Source organism: Lissotriton vulgaris, chromosome 1_1 (assembly GCF_964263255.1).
Source record: "Lissotriton vulgaris chromosome 1_1, aLisVul1.2, whole genome shotgun sequence".
Lineage (NCBI taxonomy): Eukaryota > Metazoa > Chordata > Amphibia > Caudata > Salamandridae > Lissotriton > Lissotriton vulgaris.
This window is the reverse complement of record NC_141685.1, coordinates 1,070,055,678-1,070,074,986: the sequence shown is the minus strand read 5'-3', so window position 1 is coordinate 1,070,074,986 and position 19,309 is coordinate 1,070,055,678. Positions and strand designations below refer to the sequence as shown.

The 19,309-nt window shown below is 47.4% G+C and overlaps 1 protein-coding gene across 1 annotated transcript in view; it reads right to left on the bottom strand.

Annotated features, from left to right (window-relative positions):
• Positions 1 to 19,309, bottom strand: part of CIMIP4 (ciliary microtubule inner protein 4) — a 331,753-nt gene that overhangs the window by 216,510 nt on the left and 95,934 nt on the right. The window contains exon 6 of the mRNA XM_086963196.1: positions 5,437 to 5,505. Coding sequence (XP_086819322.1) covers positions 5,437 to 5,505 — 69 coding nt within the window. The remainder of the gene's footprint in view (positions 1 to 5,436; positions 5,506 to 19,309) is intronic.

The window sequence follows — 19,309 nt, the reverse complement described above, 5'->3', positions numbered from 1 at the left end:
TATGGCCCAAATATTGACGATGTTGAATATTTAGACAGGCTATGGGGCTGCATTTTAGAGATAGGCTCCACCTTTATCATATGGCGGGCTTCAATATAGCACTCGACCCGCTTGCTGATCGCTCGCACACGCTCTCGCCCTCACACCTGCGACTTGCTAAATACCTATCAGACAGCGGTGCAGACCACCAGCTGTTTGATGCTTGGAGGTGCTACTGAAATTAACCCCGCCAGGTTGGGAATCCCCATATAGATCCTGGAGATTTCAGCCCACAACTCTGTTAGATAGAGAGCCTTCTGTGAAGAGATACAACAGGAAATTGAAGAATTCTTTACCCGCAATCAAGACAGTGTCCCAACATTAGCGTGTATGAGGGAAAGCTTTAAGGTCACAATACGTGGGATATGTATGGCCAAGGGTGGAGGGTTCTTGCGCACCATTAGGGGGGCTCTACACTCAATATGAAAAAGGCATCAAACAGATAAAGGAGCACTTAACTAATGCCCCCACCGCACAATTGAAGGCACAACTTAAAGAACTGCTAATAGATTACTCTGCGAGGCAGAACTTGAGTCCAAGGTTCGCTCTAAATACCACAGGGCGAGGGTCTATAGGGAGGACGATCGCCCTGGAAGAGCTCTAGCTGAAGCAGCGAAAACCCCCAGATTCTCTAACCAAATCCTGGAAATACTAGACGAGGAGAGTGATAGACATATTGACTCACAGGAGATTCTCAACTTATTCACACATAGGCAGCCTCCCACTGATGCCGCAACCTACTGGATGGACAGCGGCCTTGGCTGGATCAGTGACTCCTGCAAAGAATTCCTCTCTGCCGGCATTGAAGAGGAGGAAATTCGAGCTGCTACAATGGGCGTGTGCTCGGGTGAGGCCCCTGGGCCCGACGGGCTACCTGTTCATATCTATAAGTGCTATAACAGCCAATTAGCCCCATTTCTCAAATTGGTCTTCGAAGAAGCCAGAGAATGTGGGAACCTCCAGATGTCCATGCGGCAGGCTCTGATCATTTTTCTACTCTAGTCGGGCAAGGATGCCATTAAGAGTGAGGCATACAGGCACCTATCACTGATTAATTGTGACACCAAAATACTAGCGAAGTTTATTGCATATAAGATGTAACTATTGATCTAAGGGCTGGTCCTCCCAGATCAATCAGGCTTTATACTTGGTAAAGCTACCTCCCATAAGTTGCGCACTACGTTTGGGCTACTACACAATGTGGATCCTAAGATTTCTGCAGCTAGGATTTTTGGGATGCCACAAAAGCCTTTGATTCCCTTGAAAGGGATTATATGTTCACAATATTGGACATGATGGGCCTCCCTCCACCATTCTTGGCATGGATAAAGCTTTATACTCCCAACCAGAGGCCACCATACGGATCAATAGTCTAAACTCCACCCTGATTCCCATCACAAAAGGCACTCGACAAGGGTGCCCTCTCCCTCTGTTACTTTTTGCCCGGGCAATTCAACCTCTGGCGGCTAAATTACGGCAACACCATAGACAATGCGCTATTCAGTATCCCTCATAACAGATATTATTGTCACTATATGCTGATGACATCACCCTCTTTTTACGTGACCCACACATCAGTCTCAACACCATTCTATGAGAATTTATCAGATTTGGGAACCTCTCTGGGATAGGAAGTAATTGGGGCAAATCACAGATCTTTCCTCTCACGCCCAGCACAGTACTGTGTCGGAGATAAAATATTTAGGTGTAGTGATAACAAGGAACAGAGAAGAAACACTTAGCTCAAAGTATGGCACAGTCATTGAAGCAATTACTAATTGGATGGCATGATGGATAGTACTACCCCTTTTACTTGCTGGCAGAGTGGCATTGATGAAGATGATTATATTGCCCAAATTATTATACCTATTTATAAACATCGAAAAAGGCAAAACGCCGAAACGCGTCTGGTCGCTGTGGGTTTTGGAAATAAAACTCTGAACCCGCTCCTGTGAGTGCTTTCTCTTCTCTTTGGAACACGAGGCAAGTCAGAGCTTCAATTTACTGCGGGAGGCACCATCCGCGAAAGCACCCGTCCTTTGAGTGCGCGAAGTAGGTGCAAACCGAGGCAGCTTCTATTTATAAACATACCCTACTATCCGGGGTGTCCCTTTTTTTATACCCTTCGTTCATTGCTTATTAAATTAGCTTGGGGTGGGAAACAGCCCCGAGTGGGATGGCGAACCATGATGCAGCCATTCTCTAGTGGAGTGGTAGTTTTAAGGCCCCAGACATGGAGCTGTATTGCCCAAACTCACTATGCTGTATATTGGCTCAACCCACCACCATTCATGGCACACCTGGCTATGGAGCAGAGATGCTTGATGCCTACGCCCCCAAACTCATTCTTGGGAAAGTGCGTCCCTGGAGTGACAGTCGCCCATCATGCGGTCACTTCACCAACCGGGCCTGGAATCGCATAGCTACATTAGTGTGCAAATCTGTGCTATATTCCCTGCTGAGACCTCTGCCATACCTTCCAACTATACTGGTCACACAGGAGGCTGTGTGCGGGGAAATGCTCCACAAAAGAGGCCTTGAGGTCTGGGGCGACCTATACCATTAGGGCACGTTCAAGGACTGGCAAGAACTCATGAAAGGAGAAAATGTCACTTGAGACATGAAGACAGGGTCAATATCCCTGGTTTCCCACAAGAACCAGACACACTGGAGACGCTGCATACTTTATTGAAAAGGGCCTGCACATGCAGTGTCCAACATTTACAGCACAGCACTACTAGAGCAACCTCAGCTGAAGCAGGGGGCCAGAGAGTCATGGGATCAGGACCTAGCTACACCACTGAGGGATAAGCAATGGACATACTGCTGCACACAGACAGAAGCCATCACGGGGAGTAGCCGATTGAGAATCATACATTTTAAATATTTGCATAGAACTTATTACACTCCTGCACGGCTACGGATATACAGACTGAGGAATGCAAATTATTCAATATAGAGCACAGCAAAATTGTTTCAGACACTGACTCTGTTGTCAGTCAATTTTAATTACAGACAAGCCAATGGAGAAAAAACAATTATGTGCACAGTCTTATATGGTCCAAATACAAGACAATCCAAATGAAATAATGTCCGTATAAGAAATGTCAATAAAGCTTATAGTATTGTTAAAATAGGAACGGGAACAATCTTATAAGTAGTTAGAGTCAAGAGACTCGTAGACAGATCTGAAAGTGCACCAATGTATATTAGCATCAGTGGCCGTGAATGCTTCAAGTGAGCAACACTCCGTCCCGTAGATATGGTCCCGCACAGTTTTGACACATAAGGGCATCAATATTTGACAGATACCTACTGATAAGTAGTGTCCCCCTCAGCTACGCACCTTCGATCTTGTGTACTATACGAGGCACATTCCTCCTAAGCGTCTCCAAGTACCATTTTCCATCTCGACACTTGACATTGTGATTTTTTTCTATTGTTTTACTCTACTATTCCACAAAATGATTAGAGGACTGCGCATCTTATCTGTGTCTTCTACAGTCCGAGTTCGAGCCTTAGAGAAGTCGTGTACACGATGAAAAACGTGTCGGCTGTCTGCATCAACGTGACTTCAGCATTCCAACAATACTCTAAGCTTTTGGGGGGAATCTTGGTTTTCCTCATTCAGGACAACACTGAATAAGTGACACAGTGTTTTGTATTGAGCACGCATACATACGTAGTTCTTCTAGACTTTTGCAAAACGTTACGGAGGTGCTGATACTTATAACCACTGCCATTTGTTCTCAGTGAGACACAGGCTGAGGAATGACGACCGATGTAAGAGATGCCGTACGGAAGGTGCGGGTGTTATACATCTTGCAGAGCAATGCAGCGAGGTCTATGGATATTGCACTGGCATAACGAAAAGTGAGGGGGCCTCCCTGCACGGTACTTAGGGGGGGGGGCCTCCGGGCTCAACCAGGAGCTATCCGGCCCGAGTGCAGTGCCGAAGGGGCCTCTTGGAGCTAGGGGCCCCCCCGCACCGCGTGGGCTGCGGGGGCCTGTGTTACGCCCCTGGGATATTGGCTGGAAGTGTTGGCCGCGCTATCAGCAATGATTGGCGTCCCGCTTCTCATGTCCCCTTTGCTTGCGCTCTTGGGCTACATAACTGACATACAGATGCCACGCAAAAAGTTCATTGCATTAGGTCTCTTATTCGCCAAACGAAGAGTGGCATGCAGGTGGGGCAGGGGGCAAGCCCCTAAATTTAAGGACTGGATCTCACACTATCTACTGCAAGGACCAGCTATCGAGCTATGCGGAGCTGCTACCTGCTTCATCTCACCGCAGAGAAATCTGGGAACCCCTGGTGGAATATTTGAGGGGGCACTCAAATTGAAATCTTGTAATCAGGCGGGAATGATCCAGCTGGATAATTGAATTGGGAGCATTTGGGGTGGAGGGGAAAACATGGTCATATACACCAAGCATGTTAACAAAGATCACTGCATCAGCGAGATGGAAATGCGGTTAGATTCCCCACGTAGTGCTGGTCTTTAAATGGGGGTATGTACTTACCTGAAAGTAAAAAGGCAAATAAGGGGTTGCATCCTGATGTTGACATTAATCGGCTATATGACATCCAGATGTACAAAGGTCTACTGGTAATGATATGCATCTATATGTTATGCTGTTATATGCCTTGATGTATGCAAATTGGAAAACTTTATAAAACTTTTTTTAAATAAACGTCTTAGGCCTCCTACTCAGAGCCTACTATCTCTGTGTCCTAACAGGCACTTGCACTGTCAGATAGACCACTACATCATGCCTCATTTCCTCTATCTTGTCTTCTCATTTCGTCTCCCTTTCTGCTTCTTTTTTTTTATTTCCCCAGACCTGACGGTAGTATAAAGCATCATACAAACAAGTAACATAAAATAGTTTGGTTGTGGATAAGAAAGGGAAAAAAGCAAGAGTTTTCCCATCCTTGCACAAACATTTTGGACATCAATTCAAACTGTTGGGAAATGTTTGCATTTTTGGTAATGTTCTTTGAATGAAAAGCCCTAGAACTTTTTCTTTAAAGCAGAATACTGAAGTTGCTTTACAAGTGCTCGGGAGGCTTTGATCGCTGTGCTTGCCGGCCAAAGTTACTAACTCCCAAGACCTCCATGCCTGTAGCGTCTTCCCAGTCCTGGAGAATGCAAATAGATTACACCATGTGGGAGCTGTGGTTAAGCATTACTTTATTCTCCAGCATTCACTCGCATACCGCACATTACATCATACTTCCCATAACCACACCCCGACACGTCCCACATATCATGTAGTTCCTGTTCTGGGTCCACCCCGGAACCACAAGGATTCTAGTGCACATAACATCAATATGCTACAATGCCTTCTCTACCCATTTTATCACTGACATCACTTCCCCTGAAAGATTCTTACCTCCGCACAGTTGGCTGAGCTTGGTTTTGCATTTTCACAATCAGTTTTCGATAAATTCATCCTTTTTCTCTGGAAAGACAAAACACATAATATAAAAACGAGATCTTAACCCCAGCCGCGGACCGTGCATGTAACAGCAGTGGGGCAGGGAAAGGGGGGATTTTGAAGGACGAATGCCGAGGGAAAATGAATAATTTATTTAATTTTCACTCTGCATCGTAACTCAACAAAGCCCCACTTCCCCACCGCTGTTACCTGCAAGGACCGCGGCTGCTTACCCCCGCCCCAACCCCCACCTCCTGTTCAATACCATCTTCATGTTTGGTAAATGCTAACACGCCCACCAGTAAGTTATAGATAGCCTGCGGCGATAAAGTCACCCAGGGCCGGACCGGGAACCACAACCGGCACCGGCAAAGTGCTCGGCCGGACCCCCTTCCGACTCGGGGGGGGGGGGGGTGCGGGGGGGTTGGAGGTGCCGCCGAAATCTTTGCCGGGGCCGGTTTTTGGCCGATTTTGGTACAGGGCCTATTTTGCTGCAGAAACGGCCCTGTAACAAAATCCGGCCCCCATGGGCCCAAAAGCGGCCCCCACCCGTACACACCCGCTATGGCCAGTCCGGGCCTGAAGCCATCTGATCATAAAGCTTCAACAGCACATTGTATTCTAGTACTATTAGTTTCTCTTTTTACATTACAAGCATGCATATGAAAATCCGGGTATTCAAAGTGCTGTTGGTCTAAGAAGCAGAGCTGAAGATGTCAAAGATAAACTTTGGCAGCTGAGTCCATTTTCTCCTGTTGAAGGAAACGTTAAAGGCACAAACAGTATGTCTTGCCCCAAGACAGGGCTGTATGGGAACCAAAAAGAGCTCTTGCAAATGTTATCATACCAGCCCCAATACTGCAAAGGGTGACTGAACGAAAGGAGAGAGCCCAACTACTACATGAAGGAGTTGAGGGGCCCTCCACTCCTGAGTTTGTAAGTGGCAAAAATTATGCATTTTGAAGCACATTTTTCATATTATACCATGGTTGGCAACATTTTGAAAAAAATACAGGAACAGTTTGCAGCACAGCTATCAATTACTTATTTGAAAATGTACCACACCCAAAGCTCTGCCAACCCACATCACTAGTATGATGTAACTCTCACTTTTGGCTCTTGAAATAACTGGATTAAGAAAAGTACAGCAATATGTTGATAACATTTCAAAACAAATACAGGAGTGCCATCTGCTGAATTCCTGATAAAAATACCCCACAAGAGGTTTCGGATACACATAGGACAGATATTAAGTTGTATTTTAATGGATTAAAGTGAGCAATCTGCAAATCGTGCAAAGCGAAGTGATTCGCCAATCATGCGCCCACGCAGGCATGCCAGGACTGACCACGGATAGTGAATAACCCAGGACAGTCTCCAACTTGTCAGGTCTATCCCGGCAAAAACGGAACAGTTGGCAGCTATAAATAGACTACGTTTTCTTTGCACCTTCTTTCCCCTGCTCACTACTCCTTTCTTTTGTTTCTGCGTTCTTTATCTTAATCTCTCACCTCCTCTTGTCTAATGATAAGACCTCTTATGCTCCCTCCCACTTGTATCAATCTTTTGCTTCTCCTCTTTTTCTTACTTTCGTCTTCCTATCCCCATCTGTCTTCTCTTCCACAACTCCTGTTTCTTGCTCCCCTCACTTTCTTCTCTCATTTCCTGTCCTGTAAAATCTCTCCAGCTTTGATTCTTTCTCACCCTTGCTCCTCTTACTTCTTCTCTACTTTTTCCTCCTTACTTCCCCATTCTGCTCCCTCTTATCCCCACCTTCTCACCTTACATCCACTTTGCCTCCCATCTTCTTTCTACTACTGTTTCCTTATTTCTTTCTCGCCATCCTTTACTCTTAAGGGCACACACCAGTAACGCAAGGATACTGCCTTCAAGACCGGTACTTGAGCCAGGAAGTGGGAAGCATGATACTATGTAGAGTTAACAAATACTGAGCAGGCTGAAAATAGGAACAGTGGGTGTCCATGAGACGGAGGAGAGGAAAGAATGGGTAAAAAGGCAGTGATAAATCTGGAGGCTAGATATGAAGGGAGCCAAAGAAATGGCTTTATTAGCAAGCTAGTGACATGGGTGATGCTGTGCTGAACATGAAGTAGCCCACTCCCTAAAGCTGCCATTAAAGCTCTGAACCATCAATTTTTTTCTTTATTCATTTTTGGAGTTTTGTGCCAAACCACACGCCCAATCTAGTCACTTCAAAGAGCTTCATAGCCAGTGTAAAATATCGGTAAAGATGGTTCAGGTTGAAAGGTTCTGGATGCCCAAAGATGTGTGCTGGTGCAGATTATGCAAACAGAAACATGATTTCAGATATTACCTGAACATGTGGGTACTGCCACTTTCGGAAAGCAGTTTGTAATTCACCCTGTTTGAGTGCCATGTGTTTCCTCTCAGAACAAACTAAACCAAATAAAAAATACATTCAGAACTTGAGTTTTTAAATAACCTCAAAACATTTTAAACGAGATTAACGAAGACGAACTGTGATTTCAAATTAGTATGCTGTATGTTCATTTTTTTATGTTTTGTTAACTTTACTGCAAAAAAGTTACAAACATTTGAGCCATGAATAACCCTCAATCTGTTGGCAGCTGGTGAGCTGGGTGCTGCAACCGGTTTCCGACACTCTTGCGCCCCATTTTGAATTGTAAAAATGTTCATCCCCATTTCAGTGGAAGGCCATTGTAAAAAAGTTACATAGTTTCTGCTACATTGGGCATTCGACTTGGAGCCCTTGGGTTACTAGCTGTCTCGTGACGGGAAAGGGCTGGGAGCGTGAAGGTCAGCAGACATACTGGGCGGACGGGCGTTTTGGATGTATTTTCTATGTTTGAGGAGAGCAAGCGGCCCTAAAGTGACAGAGGGGCGTGATTTGTTTGTATTGTGCGTAAAGGACATGCCTTCTCAGTACAGTATGCCTTCTCTTGCCTGTTATATTGGACAACAGAATCCAGGCAGGACTTTACGTGGGAAAAAAAACCTGGGGGTGCTCTAAAAGGGGCGTGACAAATTGTGTAAATGGGTGTGGCCTATCCGAGTAGGGGCGTGGTCTAAATCGTAACATTGTAACACTATTTTCGAATTCTGGGAACCAGTGGCGCTCAATATTTGCCTTGATTTCCCTTCAGAGGGCTGTTCAATCTTTTCTACGAATACGCAGTTCTTTCTATGAGGGTGCTTTACCACCGCATATATAACTCAATAAACCGAACAAGTCAGCATTGGCAGTGAGAGTGTTTTGAAAAAGATAGGTGGCGCTTTGGATCGAAATGAGAAAGCTGCAGGGAAGGGGAATAAAAAACGGCTATTAAAATACTTGCACTGCGGGCTTGCACGCTGAGAGGGAAAGTCTTGTGTGGCTTCAGAAAGATCCTGGCTGAGCAGCTCTGATGCGGAGGCAGGGTCCAGACGGTGCTGGTAGGGCTGGGGACACATCACAAAGGTAAGTTTCCTTTTCACTGTTGCTGGATTCTGTTGTAGACCCTTGTCCCGTCTTGCTTTAAGGCAGAGCAGATTCCCATTGGTTGCTGGAGAAATCTTGCTGCAGGCCATAAAAGCAGGGTTGTGCCGGTTCTAACCAGCTGTTGTTGTGCAGATGGCTGGCACAATGACGTAGGTGGCCCTGCGTGTTCAAAGAGAAGGGAAATCTCGAGAGAAAGTGTCTCCCTTCAAAGGATTTCCCTTCCTGCTGCAATGACGTCACGCCTTAGGCAGTGCGCGTGCATGCTCACCCGAAACACCAACAAAAACCAGGATGTCTGGTCACCCTACTTTTGACCTTTGAGGCCCGAAAATAGCGCCACCTAGAGACCCCTTTCGAGGCCCCCCAAAAAAACTGAGGGTTTTCTAAGTTGCCATGTTGTCCTGACAAGTGTCAGGCCTTACTTTCCCTTTTGCGTACACAGTGGGTACCCCTGTGGTAGGTCCCAGGTAACCACAGGGCAGGGTGCAGTGTAAGTAAAAGGCAGGCCATATACTGAGGTGTATGCTATGTCCTGACAGTGAAAAACACTCCATTTCGTTTTTCACTGGTGAAAGGCCATCCTGCCCTTAGGACAGAATGGGGGAGGCTGGGTATTGTGTTTGTTAGCCTAGTTTCCCATAGGTTAAAAATGGAGAGGTGACGTTTAGTATGCATGAACTCAGTGTCATAACCCATCTATCTATGAAAGTGGTTTTGTCACTGTGTATTCAGACACCACTCTTTTAGAAAGTGACTGAGTTTTGTGCTTTAAGCATTTCTGTGTGTCTCTGCTGAAGGTGGCTTGACTGCCTGGATCTGAGAGGTGAGAGGAGCTGGGGGAGGTTTTGACCCAGGGAGGGGTTGAGATGGCACCAGGCTGACCTGCATCTGGAGAGTAGGTGGAGAAGAAGCCTCGGGAGGTGAAGAGGTCTTGGTTGCGGCTATAAAACTATTGACCCATCTCCTGCTGAGTGATGAAGGATCCAGACCCCCAGTATCAAAGGGAGAAATGTAACACTGGGAGGGAGACACCCAGAACTGATTTAGGCAGGGATCAGGGACCCCTGAGCACAACGAACTTCAAAGACATTTAGGGGTATAACTATGAGAGCTGAGACCCCTGAACGTTGGAATAGAAATGTATTGAGACTGAAAAGGCTTGGACCTATTTTGCGGTCAAGACGAACCTCTGCTAAGGAAGGAACAACTGAAGAGGCTGCTGGGAAAGACCGACCCTTGCTTTGTGATCTGGGGCTGGTCTCCAATTTGCTATTTTAACCAAGGGAGGGGCTGTTGGGATTGTGCTCTGTGTGCTGGGTCCCCGTGCTTGAAGAAGACTGTGCTTTGTGCCTTGTCTTGTTACCCCAAGGGCCCGAGGTGAGCTGGCTCCCTGTTTGGAAACACAGGAACATGAAAGTTTCAAGCAACGCGGTGGGCGAATGTTGTGGCAGCTTGAGACCCTCGGAAGGTGTGCCCTGTGATCTTGGACACACGGAGAAGTGAGACTTGGATGTGCTGGGTGCGTGTTGTGGTGCACAGGAGGCGTTGGTGAAGTGCGTCTGGTCAACATGTGCATCGAAGGTGAAAGGAGTCTCGGATAAGCAGGGTGCTTGTTGTGGTGCACAGGAGGCGTTGGTGAGGAGTGCCTGGTCAACATGTGCATCGGAAGTGGAGTGAGTCTCAGACACGCAGGGTGCGTGTCCGGGTGCACCGGAGGCGCTGGTGAAGAGCGCTTGGATATTGGGGCACCGGAGTTGGAGTAAGTCTCAATGAAACAGTGTGCGTGTTTTGGTGCAACCTGGGAATGTGGATGTGATTGGCTGATCATCGTGTGCACCGGAAGAAAGTAAGTCTCTGCAGCGGTGTGTGCGTGTTTTGGTGTCAACTAAGACCACAGGAAGGAGTGCCTGGTGAACGTGCACTCGGAATCGATGTGAAGTCCCATCAGCGTTGTGTGTGTGGCTTCATGCCACAGGAGACCCGGAGGGTGCTGTGGTGAACGTGCACCCGGAGTAACGTAATCTCAGAGGCCCGCCTGAGACGTTCCTAACAGTCTTGGCCCCAACCAGCAGCCCTGGAGGAGCTGAGCTGCCAGACCAAGTTGCTGAGGCCCATTGAGAAAGTTCTGCACGGAAAGCCCAGTTCGCTGAAGAAGTAGAGGAGAGTGGGGTCGCACCCCCAGGTAATGTGGCTCACTACCTGGAAAACGGTGGTTGGGATTTGAACCTACCAGCCAGCCGGAACGAATATTACCCTTTATTATATGTTGGCTTTTGTATTGTGTGGTCTGATCATATATTTTTTTATATAAAGTTTATACTTGTTTTATCAAACTCGTGTGGAGTCCATTTGTGGTGTCACCAGTAGGTTGCTGGGAGTGTGGTTGCACATATTGTGCACTTGTGCCTTGGAGATAGGCCTGGCTGCTCATGCCAGGCTACTAAGGGGGTGAGCAGGGCTATCTCAAACGGTGTCCTTACTTGGCCTAAGGTTGAGTGAGGAGTCCTGGGTCTCGCATTTGGTGACAGTGGTGCGGGACTGGGACTCCGGCTTCCAACAGTGGCCAATGCTTGAAACTCAAAAATGCAGGCTAACCTACACTTCACAACCACAGGCGTTTCAACATGCAAAGTGGCTAGGTTCCATAACCAGCATACAAATGCTGGTGCTATGGAAAGGTAGCAATCAAACTGCCTCCACAGACGTCTCTACTAGTACTGCATAAGAATGACTGTGTACCCGTTTCCTCTTCGGGGGCACCACTCTGCAGGCCCCCGCTTCTTTTTTCCCTGGCCTCTGGTCTCACCATCATTAACCAGGCCTGTATTGTCGGACCTTTTTTCCTGGGGGTCTCTGACGATCATTTGATTTTGCCTAATAGCTGCTCATTCACCTCTGGTTGTCAGAAAACAGCAACTGGGTGGGGGGAGAGTGACAATGTTTGCCTGATGGGCTCAATGATTCTGTCTCCTGGTCCTGTTTGAGGTTTGCGCACCCCCTATCTATCAGCAAACGACAATGCAAGCCCATTCCTTGCGCCTGAAAAATGCCACCTCTCGCCTCCACTCCCCAGCAGTGATGCACTATGTGTGATCAAGCAATCGGCCGTCCATTAACACATCTCATACAACAGAATGAGCTGCTTCTTGGCACTTTTAATAATTGATATGGTCACCCAAGATATCACATTTTATTGGCTTTGAAAGGGTGACACGCTGTGAGGGATTCGGATGTATGACTGTAGGTTACACGTAGATCTGTGCATTCAGTGTTTAGCTGGCTGAGCTATCACTTTAATACAAAGCATTAGGAGAGCCAATAGGTTTCGCTTACTGTCGTGCCCACACGATGGCACTAGGACCCTGGGGACTCAGGGTTTGGGGACAGGGACATCGGACACCACATCCGGTCAGGGGAGGGGATGAGGGCAGTCGGGATCAGGACCTGAGGGCGAGAGGTCAGGGGCGCAGGGCGCGCGGCACGAAGAAGCTATTGTTCGAAATAAAGGAAACACTTACTGCAACCTCTTTGTCTCCTGTGTGGTCTGTGAGGCACTGCGACGTGACAACTGGCGACGAAGCAAGATCCGAGTCGTCCGACGGGAGGAAAGCGCGATTTTCAACCAGGAGCCCACCCTGGATCGCGTCGTGACCAGAGGAAGGAGCGCAGGAGGAAGGCGACATCAAAGAACAGCAGCGACACGGGAGCCCACCCCGATCGCTGCAGGAGGAACAAGAAAGAGGAGCGACCCCTCCGGTAAGCGCCCAGCAAAGAGCGCGAAAGAAAGAGAATTGAAAAAGGCAGCGCGAGCTCTCACGAGAGTCTCGGTGGCCATTTTGGGGTCAGGCGCGATAGCCAATAGGGATCAAGAACGAACGCGGCGGCCATTTTGGGGCCAGGCAACACAGTGAGTGGACGCAAAGTCCCGCGAGATCAGCGGCGGCCATCTTAGAAACGAAAGATGTTGAGAAAGGATACTCACAACCTGAAAAAGAGAGTCTGGCGGTGGTATGGGCCTGTGAACACTACCACATGTTCGTGTACGGAAAACCGTTCACGATCATCACGGATCATCAGGCCCTGATCACAATTTATGGCAACCCGAATGCCAAGAATAGAAAGATGGGGAATTAGGCTCATGGACTACAATTTCAAAATAATTCACAAGCCAGGCAAAGAACAAAATCCAGCAGACTACGTGTCAAGACACCCACTACCACAGAACTCCCAAGTGACCACAATGGCAGAAGAATACTTAAACTTCGCACTGAAACTAAGTACACCGGCAACAATAACAGTGAGTGAACTGGAGCAAGCAACGAGGCAAGACGACACCATGCAAGAGGCAATGAGAATCAACAAAGCTCAACGATGGAGGCACGTGAACAGTAACATGCTCGTAGACAAAGGAATAGACAAAGAAGAACTGCTGGCATTCAAAAGAATAAATGAGGAACTATCAGAATGTGAAAACGGAACAGTAATGAGAGGTACGAGAATAGTGATGCCCCTAACGCTGAGAAGAAGGACAGCGGAATTGGCACACGAGTCACACCGGGGAATGGTGGCCACCAAAAAGATGCTGAGGGAAAAGGTGTGGTTCCCTGGACTTGACAGCATGGTGGAAGAAATGGTAACAAAGTGTCATGTATGTAAAATAATAATGCCACCTTCAAGACCGAAACCACTAAAAATGTCTCCACTACCAAAAGCGGTGTGGACCGAGCTGGCCGCGGACTTCTATGGGCCTCTAGAAACAGGAAACTACTTCCTAGTAGTGAGTGACGAATACTCAAGGTTCCCCATTGTAAAGCCAGTGTCGTCGACATATGCGAACGCAACACTGCCAGTGCTGGATGACATTTTTGCGGCATGGAGTTCACCATAGACATTAAAAACAGACAATGGCCCACCATTCTCAGGCGAAGAATTCAAGAGATTCATGGCGTACCTAGGCATACATCGCAGACGCATAACACCCCTGTGGCCGCAAGCAAACGGGATGGCGGAAAGGTTCATGGGGACCATCAAAAAGGCGGTGCAGAGGGCAAAAATAACAGAAATATCCATTGGACAAGCCTTATGCCGGGTACTCAGGGACTACGGAAATACGCCCCACAGCTCCACTGGAAGATGTCCCGCTGAATTGGTAATAGGGCGAGTGAGCAGAACACGACTGCCACAGATAAAAGAAGAAAAAAACAGGGACCAGGAAGACATCGCCATCAAAGACAAGGGGCAGAAGGCAAAGATGAAAGAATACGCAGATCAAAGAAGACACGCAACAAACCAAAAGATAGAGGAAGGAGATATGGTGTTTGTGAAGCAGCGGCAGATAAAGAAGTCAGACAGCGCATTTGCAAGGGAACCAGCAAAAGTGGTGAAAGTGAATGGGCCCATGATCACAGCAACAGCCGGCCAACGCCAGATCACTAGAAACAGCTCCCACTTTAAGGCCGTGAAAACGGAAGAAGGAACAGAGGTGCCAAAGCAAGAAGAGACCAGTGAGACATTGCAGGAAGATCCAACACCAGAGGTTGGAGAACAACGACCCAGGAGAGAATGCAAAAAGACCAAGAGACTGATCGCAGAGATGTAAAAGGAACATCAGACACATCTCTCTCTCTCTCTCTCTTTACTTCCACGGTTTCGCTATTACTGACGTGAGCAATGGGACAGTTGGCAACAACAACTTTTGTTCGCAACAAAGGGGGAGATGTCGTGCCCACACGATGGCACTAGGACCCTGGTGACTCAGGGCTTGGGGACAGGGACACCGGACACCACATCCGGTCAGGGGAGGGGATGAGGGCAGTCGGGATCAGGACCTGAGGGCGAGAGGTCAGGGGCGCAGGGCGCGCGGCACGAAGAAGCTATTGTTCAAAATAAAGGAAACACTTACTGCAACCTCTTTGTCTCCTGTGTGGTCTGTGAGGCACTGCGACGTGACACTTACGAGAGCTATTGGCTTTGTCAATGTTCATTTAAAAATCACTATAATGCTGCTAACGCTGGCCACATGTTGGAGCTTTGAGTAAAATTACTTTTAGGCACGCTGCAAAGTATTTGCCTAGAATCACAAAATGTTGAACAGAGGCAGGCTCGACAGTACCAGGGCCAGGGCTGGGAGCTCTAGCGGGTAGGCCACATCACCTCCAGGGGCATAGATTCAGGTGGGGTGTTTCACTCCCCAAATATATGTGCTTTAAGTTGGGTATGGGGAGGGGTTTGTCGGATTTCACTTGGGATTTTTACATACATTCACACGCAGTTTTAAAGGTCTTAAAAAATGATTATTTTACAAAATACTCAGTGCTTTAAATGGGCCGGTACTCATCGGTACTGAGTACCGGCACTGAAAATACTGAGTTACAAGGGCCCCTCACGGACTCTCCTCTTCATCCCTACCTCTTCTCAAGCCCCCCCCCCCCTCCCCTCCTGCCCTGCTTCTCATATAATGTATTTTCACCTGCCTGATTGTTGAGAATCTTACTGACCAAGCTATGCCCCATATGGCTTCGACCCCCAGACCCCCCCTAGCCCCCCCCCCCCCCCCCCCCACCATTCACAATGATAAGCACAAAAAAATGCAGGGGTAACTAAAATAGCGTACATAATTATAAAAATATTAGCATTCTTTGCAGTAAGAGGGGAATCCACTATAAGGAAAGACACACGGACTAAGCTAGACAAAAGAGTGCAGCAATGCTCACAGATGATGTGAATACTCCTAGATTAGGAAAGCGGTGCCTGAATTTTCGCTTAAAGTTTGAAAGGTTATTTTCTAACCTCAGATCATTTCGAAGATCGTTCCAAAGCTTTGCTCTGGCCACTCTGTAGTAAACAGATTGCGCATTTATTTTGTACAACTTCCAGTTCCGTGAGCAGCAGTTCTTCTTTATCAGACCTCTAAGCCCCTCCCCTTTCCTCTGTTTGCAGTTTCCCAGGGCCCGAGGGCCTTTGCTGTCAGAAAACGTCACTGTTGCAGGGTGCAGCGCGAAAAACTATCACCGGGGGGCGCCAGCAGCACAGGTCCTTAGTAAGCATTTTATCCGCGAAGCACCAACAGAAAGTGAACTGCCCGTCTGGTGTTTTCATGCCGACAGGTAACGTAGCTAAAAAATAAAACCATATATTTTTCCCACAGAAACACATTCTATAGCAAACAAAAGCAGGGTGAAAACACACCAAATCTAGACAATAAATGCTTTTAAAGAAATTAGAGACATAGTTAGAGTGTAAAAAAAAACTGCGTGGAATTTACACAACCTGTTTCCCGGCTATCAGCACCTGGCCCTTCCAGAACCGCAAAATGCTCAAAGGATAGGTATTTAAAGGGTGCCCTATATAGGGTGACAAGATGTTGATAACCAAAAAATCCGGGACATTTGGGAAAAATAGAAGAAGGACTACCGTTTTTCATCCACGGAATGGCACAGAATGACAGCTGTCATCAGCATAGGATCACAGATGATGCACTAAAAAAGTAGATAAAATGTAATTTCTTTCTACAACCAAAATCATACCTATTAATTAAATTGCTTACTTATAACAGCTGCTTACTAGAAAAGCCTTAGAATACCCAAAAAAGTGCCTCTCACTGTTTTCAGTCAATCCCTTCTAAAAACCGGGACCTGAGCCGAAACATGCTGGGACAGCTGGTGAAAAACTGGGACTGTCGGGGCCAATCCGGGACGTCTGGTCACCCTAGCCCTATACCGCAGAGGCTTGGGCGTTTACCATTAGCCAACTTCAGTCCCACAAAGAGTAAGAGACAGATTTCTTTTTCACTTATGTGGTGTTTCTGTTTTCAGATTTAAACGAAAAGGTTTGCGATAAACTAAAACCAACATGATAGGGAGATAGAACTAGGGTGACAACCGTAGCAAACAGTGACATAAGTCTCACTCACGCCACCTGCACGACTCTTCTCATTCCCGGATTCAATACATTCGCGCCTATCTCTGACCGTAGAAATCGGTTTCCCGACCTGCTCGTACCTTCACCAACCGGACGCCGGACTTACGCCGCCTGCATGTCCCTCCTCTTCCAAGGATCTACTCCACGCGTCTACATTGACCTGCAAATATCGGATCCCCTTAATGAACGCGCCTTGATCCACTTAATTGGACTCACCTTTACGCCTCCCACCTTACCGCTGGTTTCACCACGTTTTTTCCTCGTGCTAGGACCCACTTCTCCTAGGGGCCCTCTTCTGCTGCTATTTCATTGGATTTCCTCAGCCCTGGGCTCAAGACCGCTTCGCATCGCTCGCCGCAAAACCAAAGGGGATGCTGGACGGAGTATTGAACAATGCAAGCACTCACCCCCAGTCAACTGATCTGGGTTTAATCCATCACCATTCTTTAGCTCACTCCGGTACCCCAGTTCAGACATGACCTTATGCAAATCAGTCTGACCCTGTGCCTCATGGGAACAGTCCAGCCCAAACTGCCTAGCCATGTCTTCCCTGGACCGGAAACAAGCCTCCTGGGACCGGTTTCTGGCTAATCAGCCGTCTTCAGCCAGGCTAGCTTGAATCCAGTGGCAAAGTGAGCAAGGGACCCACGTCTGGGCATACCATGACAACTTAGGGCAAACAACTCAAAACCAAAGGGGATGATGGACGGAATGTTGAACAATGCAAGCACTCACCCCCAGTCAACTGATCTGGGTTTAATCCATCATCATTCTTTATCTCACTCCGCCACCCCAGTTCAGACATGGCCATATGCAAATCAGTCGGACCCTGTGCCTCATGGGAACAGTCCAGCCCGAACTGCCAAGCCATGTCTTCCCTGGACCGGAAACAAGCATCCTGGGACCGGTTTCTGGCTAATCAGCCGTCATCAGCCAGGCTAGCTTGAATCCAGTGGCAAAGTGAGCAAGGGACCCATGTCAGGGCATACCCTGCCAGCTTAGGGCGAACAACGCCTGTCCATCACCTGTTGTTTTTGCATTTGCCACCCCGAGTGGGACGGGTATGCTCAGACGTGAGACCCGTGCTCTCCATGCCACTGGAATATCAAGCTATCCAGGCTGATGATGGCTGAAAGCCCAAAACCGGTCCTTGGATGCTTGTTTCCAGTCCAGAGAGGACCTGGCTTGGCAGTTCGGGCTGGGCTGTTCCCATGGGGCACAGGGTCACGAATGATTTCCATATGGCTGGGTTCAAACTGGAATGGCATGGTGAGCAAAACAACGATGGATTTAGGCCCAGATCTCTTTACTGGGGTGAATGTATGACATTGTTCTGTCATATGACCTGTCGTTTTTGCATTCGCTCGCAGCAACACTGTTCTTAACTACTTGTAACCTGGTCCTAATGAAGGCCTTACAATTCCTATAGGCCGAAACACCATCAATTCTTACAGCAAAACTGACGGCTCCTTTTTTCCCACGTTTAGCCATTCAAATCACTCTGTAATTAATTCCATTTACTGTATGGGTACTACTACGAATACATCTTGTATATAATCTGTTTTGTCTGCACCCCATGTTCTACTGTACATACTCCCTCATGTGTCATTGCGCCGTTCACTATTTCACAAGCACTTGTGAACAATATTTACACAGGTTACATGCCATTTAATGTATGATGAAACATATACAAAAGTATACATTTGTCCTTGCAAATTATTGTCTCCCTGCTTCCCATGCCTGTAGCAATTGCTTGTGCTCCCTTAGAAACTGTTTGATAAACAATACCCTCTGAGACACCATATCTTAATTACAGCATGTCTCGAAGAGAGATCAATGCCTAGATGAGACCTAAAAACAGGAAAGAGGAATGTTTTGAAAAATATAAGTGTGCATGCCAACATTTTGGGACAGGAAAAAGGGAGATTTGAAAACAACACTCACCGCAATCAGCAAGGTTGCACGCTTCTCTCACACACAGAGCAGGCTAGCATCAGGGCAACCTTCCCTTGTAGGTAAATATCTTGGACTTTTCTTAGTCATTGGCATCAAAGTGGCAAAACAATGTGACAAATTTGACCAGACGGGAAAGGGAAACCTCGGGATGCAGAGGATTATAGAACGATCCCAACTCTCTAGTGTAAACATTACTGATGGGGTCACATCTGGAGTGTCATTTCGAGTTCTGAAGCATCATCTTGATTGGATGCTCATAGGGAATGTTGTTTCTAGTTCTACAGAACACCTATAGCACATTTGGCCTGGCATGGAGGAGCCCACTCCAGGTCTGTTGTGTCCAGCTCTGATATACCTTTCACTATACTTTGGCTCACTAGTCCTACTCTGGAGCCCACCTGTGGCCCCTGCCGGCATCCCACCAGTGCTGGTGGGAATCGGTGATGTCATCCAAATGCCTCCCATGCCTAT